Source organism: Ostrea edulis, chromosome 3 (genome assembly GCF_947568905.1).
Source record: "Ostrea edulis chromosome 3, xbOstEdul1.1, whole genome shotgun sequence".
In the NCBI taxonomy this organism is placed as follows: Eukaryota; Metazoa; Mollusca; class Bivalvia; order Ostreida; family Ostreidae; genus Ostrea; species Ostrea edulis.
Genome location: NC_079166.1, coordinates 17,426,412 through 17,434,439, shown reverse-complemented (window position 1 = coordinate 17,434,439; position 8,028 = coordinate 17,426,412). Strand labels below are relative to the sequence as shown.

The window sequence follows — 8,028 nt, the reverse complement described above, 5'->3', positions numbered from 1 at the left end:
CATCAAAATCGATTTTTTTAAAAATGGAAGTCGTCCAATTGTCGGAACTTTCCTTACTTGTAAGAGCTAAATGAATGTGGCCCTTTTCTGAAATAAAAAAAGGTATGCATGTATAGGTCTACACTTTTTATCCATGTAACTTAAGATATAATGTTCATTTTTAAAGAAGTGGATCCATGAATGTACACTCTGTAAACACAAATTACATTCATTTATTGTATTTCTTTTTGATCACTCATATTGTATGGCAACTTTATATATTTTTTAAAAATATATATATTGTACAGGCTATCTATATATATATATATATTTTTTTTTTATAGGTGTACCTAATTAAAACCTCTGATCGTGTTGATGTTTTGTCAATAAAATCTGTTCAATATTCACTTGTAAGAACCCGGTGCACTGCATGTATCCGACGTGAACTGTAGGCCTATGTATGCAATATGAATGCTGGACTGTGTCCTAAACCGACATGCAGTGTTCAATGTCATTATAAATTCTATGTTTATAAATGATTAGGCTAATCAATCAATAATATGTGGGTGGGTGGTTTTCTTTATCTTTTTTTGTTTGAATAGTACTAGTAATAAGAAAATATACTCAAAGAAAATACCAGTCCATAACTATCAGTTTAATGAGCATTTAAAGTTTTCTTCTTAAATATGGCCTAGGCCTAGATGTATATGATTATTTTTTTTAATTCAGTATAGATAATACATCTGATCTGACCCTACACGTATCACGGAAGTTAAACTTATTTATTCTAGCCAGGTTATTTGATCTAGAGTGACTATATATCGGGGATTATCCCAGTTGTAAATATTTTTAGGTGCGGGCACCTTGGGGGTAAATCGCGTATGTAGGTAGCACGCATGCGCAGTAATTGACCATTCGATGCCGTTCAAAACCAGTTGTGTTGTGACTGTGTATTCGAAATACGGAAGCTATAGGCTAATAATCTGTGAAGAGTCGGAACGACGGAAATAATTACTTCATGTGAATTGGATATATCTTTACCCAATATATTTAAGTGTGATTTGATGGCTGTTGCGTCGCCGAAATGACGGACAAAATTCAAGAGCGACAGAGACTCGCTAACATTATAACACAGTGGAACCAAGATCATTACGACTTATTCGAATTAAGTCAACCTAACGAGGTAAAATGTAGAAATATTTGCAAAATTTGGGAATTAATTTTCATGATGATCGTCTTGTGACGTTGAAGGTCAAAGTAAATGAGGTTGAGCGATCAAATTAGTTTACCTGTGGTTGCACCAGGTAAGCTCAGGTGTCAACAAAATTTCAAGATGGCCGCCTCCTCGTAGACTGGCAGTCGGCTCGGAGTATTGTATGTCAGGACAGTATAAGCAATGTCAATGGGAGCATAACATCGTAAGAAATATCTGTGTGCCACGATGGAAGTGAGAACGAATGGCTCGCGTTTGTGAATGGGGTATCAACCTCCTAAATACAGGTGAAAATCGGATCACCTGCATTACCTCCCCTTACGTGACCTCATTTATGACTAACATAATCCAACGCAGGAAATGTTTAATCATATTGTGCACGTTGACATGCATATCATGCATTTCATAAGTACAGAACGTGGGCTACACATAGCTTACAGTTTTGGTTTTTATGTCGTAGGAGTTCTGGGAAAAATTCATAATCATGCAAAATAGTACTAAATGACCATATATATTTACATACATATTACTACATAAAGGATAAAGGCCCCTGGTGATACCATTTACTCTTCATGCTCTTGAACTAGGCCTAGATAGATCTGTAAGTGTTGTATGAAATCAATATGAAGTAAAAGTTTCAGTAGCCTGAACAATATTTCAGTATTGAACAATGCCTCAATATCTCTGTTCAGCATGTGCATGTTCGTCCTGTGTATTGCACATCATCATCATGTTTCCCTCAAAATGAACACAGTGGCATCAGATTTCTGTTGCACAAAAGTTAAACATTAAGTTGTCGTTGACTTTTCCATTTATAATACATAAATAGTCAGACCACTTGCATTCTTGAAGTACAGTTTACAATATATTACATTCTTACAAAATGAACAAGTTTCAGTTTACCAAAGTGTTGATACCATGCAGCAATATGATGATGATAGTCCACCATAGAATATATAACCAATATTAATTGGGTTGGAGTCAAAAACATGATCAGAAATCAGCAAGCATAACCCTTGATTTGTTCTTTTAGGCTTTTTAGGAATAGTCATGTAATTTATAGTACTTGTAATTCTCTCTCTCCATTTTAATCCGTGAATATTCTGACATCTATACATGAAAACTAGTAGATTTATGAATGTGAAACAGACCCCTGCATCTGACAGAAAACACATCAACATGTCAAACAGGTGACAGAACAATGCACACTAAACTCAACATTGAAGGAATTTTGTACCAAATATCTGCATGAGCACAAATGCAAAATCAAAGTTATGCTAAAAATGGACAGTTCCTTATTTTTCATGTAAAGGTCGCACTGGACTAGTTTTTTCTTCACTTCTCAGTTACGAATCAGTTTTACTGTGGTCTTGGGTCCAGAGTAAATCTCTGTAAAATGTATTTTGATCACTAACATGCAGTCCTCGTGATAAACCACTTGTCCAGGGACTATGGGGTACCAAAATTTCTTAGGGGTTGTAAAATTAATTGCTATTTTAGAGGTGAAAAATTTCTCATGGGCTTTGATAAGATGGTCACAAAGCTAGCATGCCTGTTAAAGTTTTATGGCATTGAATGAAATTAAAATTTGGGAAAACATTATCCTCTCTCTCTCTCTCTCTTTCTCTCTCTCTCTCTCCTGCATGATAAATTAAAGGATATCTATACTTTTTTTTTAAAGAATGATTACGTGGATTGCAGTTGGCATCCAAAAATGTTTACTATATATATATATAAATAAAGATAATTATATGTGATAATGTCACATGGAGAGTTTATATTCACATTAAACAAATAGGACCACTACCTTCTGTGGGATTTTACTGTTGGATATCTATCATATAAATATGGATTATCAATCATACAGATATTCACAAAAGTATGTCAGGAATGTGGATCAAGAACTGATTGGCCACGGGGGAACATGCTTGTAGTCTACTGTCTGTCCACACTGTAGAACAGGCCAGTTACGGTCACCAGATCTGATTACGAGCTTTCGTTACTCGGGTACTACTCTTACCTGGTTCACAGGTGTTTTTAGTTAAACACAGGAAGATGCTTGTTTACCTTGACCACAGTATACTCGGTTTTACAGGGTTTGATTTATCAAACCTTGTCTATTTGTATCTTGTCCTGTTAATGTAAAACCTTTACCTACCAGTAGCATTTCAAATCTTTTCTAGATTAGGAAGAGTTACAGATTTTTGGTATGACTCTTGCTTTCATGATATGATGAAATGGCTAGCATTCAAATCATACAATTTGAAACATATACCAGGAATATATCCAAGAATTGCACAGTTCATTGAAAGTGGACAAAACTTGTTAGATTTCAGGGTTTTTTGACTTTTTTCCTACCATATGGAAATGGTACCATAAAGTGCCCATTCAGTTGGGAAACATTTCATTGAAATAAAACAAATTGGGAATTTTCTTTCATATCAATGTTTTAAATGAACATTGAATAAACCATATTTTAAAGAATAAACAAGTATTCATTATTTACAATTTTACAAATGAGTCCATTTTATTGACCTCTACTTCCTATCTAAGAGGAAGCGATGGTATTAGTTAGTCATGCAACATTTCATACTAAGTGAATTACGTGCCTCGATTTACCAAGACTTAACAGTTTGTTACTGGGTATTTATAGCCTCAGAGCTGGAAAAAATTATGATATTTGGCATTGCGAATAGTACCGTTTATTTATACCTTTACAGAAGGGGAAAAAAGCTGGATTTATTGAGTATTACATATCTGATCACTTTGTTATAAAAATAAGAATTAACTGAGGTGTCATTTTTAGTATATATATATTGTATATATTTTGCTGTCGTTTCTTCTACAGGAATGTGAGTTTCACGGTGTGGTGAGATTTTACTTTCAAGACGGAGCTAATGTGGTGACAAAGTGTATCCGCGTGGCCAGCTCGGCCACCACCCGGGAAGTGGTAGATGTCTTGGTGGAGAAGTTTCGACCCGACATGCGCATGCTGACATCAAATAAATATGCTCTTCACGAGGTCCACGCTAATGGAGGTAACACCAACTCCCCAGAACACACTGTCACTTCCCCCAGAACACACTGTCACTTCCCCCAGAACACACTGTCACTTCCCCCAGAACACACTGTCACTTGTTTTTGATATCAAAATAGTTGTTTACAACATTGTAATAGATTCACAGTGAGGATTGATGGAATGTAGAAATGCCTGATTAAATCAGTAAGGTTCCCTTGAGTACAATAAATGTCGCATGCAGTAATGTGTGACCTGGATACAGAGGGTACTTAAATGTAACACAGCCGGTATTTATATAGTGGGGAGGGGAGGTGACTGTGTTGAGTGAAGAAGGGAAGTAAATCTCCGGATCCACCTGCCCCCTTTCATTTGCCTCCTGCCCTGGTTTCATTATGAATTAGTCTGTTTCCTCTCGTATTCCCCCATCTTCTGCATCCTCCCTTAAAGTTTGTTCTCCCTCTCGTATTCCTCCATCTTTGCATCTCTCTTAGTCTCATATTCCTCCATCTTCTGCATCCTCTCTTAAAGTTTGTTCTCTTATTCTTCCATCTCCTGCTTCCTCTCCAATTTTCCTCTCCCTTCCACTGACGCTGCCAACACTTACATCTATAGAATTTGTTTCATGTGTGTGGGGATGAACTTTGTTTTGAACTCAGGTTACCTGAGGTGCAATGGAATAGAGTCGAGTTTCAACTCATATGATGTATTGTGACAACAGGGTGACTGCTACAGGTCTTGTTCTGTGTGGTGTCTGCTACAGGTCTTGTTCTGTGTGGTGTCAGCTACAGGTCTTTCTGTGTGGAGCCTGTTGTGTGGTGCCTGCTACAGGTCTGTGTGGTGCCTGTTGTTTGCTGGCTGGCGGGGAGTCGCTCTGGACTACAGTCATTAAAACTGACTTGACACACTTTGGAAATTTAACATTCCATTCATTCTGTATATTTTTAGAACAATGTATCAAAGGCTTACATCTTTTGACATTTAACAATGACATTTAGTTGTATTGAGTAGGTATGTCAGTCTATGGATCTAACTCAATTAACGTGGTGCCCCGGCAATTTCACACATAATAATGACATTTGACTGTATTGAGTATACAAGTTTACCCATACAACTCAATTATCCTGATGCAGAGCAATTTCACAAGTTTGGAGTAGAGCAATTTAGAAAATTACTGAGTCTTGTATTTTTTTTTACTTGTGGTATGTGATCTGATGGTATGCTGATAGGTCACCGCCTACTGACTTTATAACATGACTGTATATCAGATTTCCTCATGATTAAGTAAACAAACATATGTACTCTAATGTTCCTGTTATCTGGTGGCCATGAATATAAAGCATTCGTGGATACAACATCATATACCGTCATGTCTTGAAGAAATTAATATGTATCTCTCTCTAAAGCTACCTCCATCCATTTATATATATATATATAATAATACACATTGTAATAAAATTACCTGTCACATGAAAAACCTAGACATTAAATCTGGGTTATCCATGAATAGAAAAATATTCAAAACTTTGATGGTGTCCGTGGTAATGTTAGAATACATAAGAATGTGGGCCCACCAGACAGAGCAGAATCCTGTCACCTCCCCATGTTCTACTGTCATATTAATGGCTATTTAAACCAGAGTCTTGTATCAGTGGTTCAATCTGATTTAAACAGACTGTGATAATGGAAATGTGTTTAGTCTTTATGATAAAGACTCCTGACAGGGGAGATTGTTTGAAGTGGATTTGGGAGTTTGTCAGGGCCTGTAGGTCACACCAGGTTTTGTCACAATTAAGAGGGTCCTGCAAGGTGAATAGATTAGGGCAGATTTCTTATCAAATAGAATCAGATGTATGAACTTTCCATTGAAAAAAAGTTACTTAATTACTTTGTTTTGTTGAATATACTTTATTCTCAGAAAACTGTAAGATACATTAGTACAGAAATACAATAAACAGATATGTATTTGTTATAATCTGAAACATGACCATTCCCATCACAGGCAGCTTATTTACAGGTTAATGCAGTTTATTGCTACTGTACCTTTGCTAGCATCATTAGGCCAAATAAAATTACAGGTTTGGTTTTAGGGATGAATCCCGATGATCAGATAACTGCATGGAACCACACTTATTATTTTATTTGGCTTTATATGATGATCAGGGCCGGAACTCCCTCAATATCGGACCCATTTCCAATTACCCATTTTCCCGATTTTATGAGCAATTTATTTCTCCATCTTCCTGAGTCAAGCGTTTCTGTGGGCTTGATGTATTTATATCAGACACCCTTAACTTGAAAAGATGCATTTCCCAAATGAATTTATAATACAGAGCTCCAGATAAGGTGCGTATCAGCGTAAATACTCATTAAATTTGACCAAATACGCATTTAAGTTGAAAATCATGCGTACAATTACGCATTAGCGAATGTAAATACGCTTTACACTCCCAAAGTAATGCGTATTAGTCCGCGTATTTGTGATACATGTACAATGTAGTATGATATAAATATGAATTATCTATTCATATACCGGTATATGAATTAAGATTAGCCCAGGGCTTGATCATACATGATATTTAGCGCTATGAAATACGTTTTGATGACAGTCACAATTTTGAAAAATTGGAAGAGTTAACTCAAAACACTATTATATAGGCCTACTTGTTATACTTTCTTTCTTAGAGTTAGTGTGCAGTCGAAAGCACAGAGAAAAAACATATCAGTCGTGGACGAATGATATACAGAATTGGATCATAATCATGTGACTGAGTGGCTGACATATTCAAATTTAATGCATCAATGATAAATATCAAATTCCCAATGACAATGAATAGTTTTACATGTGTAATAAAAAGAACTGCAAATGATTTCCCCCATAAATAGCTGGAGCAGCCTTTTAGTATAAACTTTAAGTTAAAGTTTAACGGAAGAAGTATCGTTTATCTGGTTACATCTTCTGTGCAAAAGACCAAAGATAATGAGTAAATTAACAAAATACACTTTTGAATTTTTCTGAAAAGCAAAATACGTATTGATTTGAAAATCAGGGAGTAAATACTCTTTGTGGTAAAAAATTATCTGGAGCTCTGATAATATATTGTAAACTGACAACATAAACAAGGAGTGAAAGAATATAAATGAAAATACTGTTGTTTTGTTATTCTTATGTTTCAAACTTTACTTGGATGGAAAAGACATTATTAAACTCAATTTTCTCATTATCTAAAAAACAATGATGGTAGAGACCTGGTCTCCATACCAAAAAGCACTGTGACGGCCGGTCCTGTAATCAGGCATATATATTAAAAAAGCGGGTGGTAAATTCATTACTTCGGGTCTTTCTTTATGCATCTGTACTCAAAAGAGCATATGATTTATATATTTTACTTCACTGAATAAATCTGATGGATCAGCGTGATAGGGAATATAAATAACACGACATCAGTCGATAATTATCTGCCGAAGATCAGTCAATACTCCAAGTCAATGAAGGGAATTTTAATGTATCAGATCAAGATATGTAATTCAGATTTGTCTCTTATAGTGAATATCTTTAAATCAGACATATATACATACCTTCATTCAGGTTAAACTTGTTAAACTGGTTTGCTGTTTCTATTGGTGGTTTACAATGATTGAATCTTGTCCTTTTGTCATAAACATGATAAATATATATTTTTGTATAAGAATAGAGTAAGATGGAGTACATTTGGGGTTGGGAGGAGGAAAGTTGCACAATGGAAAGGTAGATACCCCTCCACTACCCCACCCCCATCCCCTGTTTATCAGTGCTTATATATATATCTTTTAGGTTTTT

General features: G+C 35.5%; 1 protein-coding gene across 4 annotated transcripts in view; it reads left to right on the top strand.

Annotated features, from left to right (window-relative positions):
- Nucleotides 1–714: 714 nt before the first annotated feature.
- Nucleotides 715–8,028, top strand: part of LOC125674462 (afadin-like) — a 58,367-nt gene continuing 51,053 nt past the window's right edge. For all 4 annotated transcript variants that reach the window (XM_056160239.1, XM_048911607.2, XM_048911606.2 and 1 more), the window contains exons 1-2: nt 715–1,162; nt 4,041–4,230. In XM_056160239.1, the coding sequence (XP_056016214.1) occupies nt 1,064–1,162; nt 4,041–4,230 (289 nt within the window). In that variant the 5' untranslated portion in view covers nt 715–1,063. The remainder of the gene's footprint in view (nt 1,163–4,040; nt 4,231–8,028) is intronic.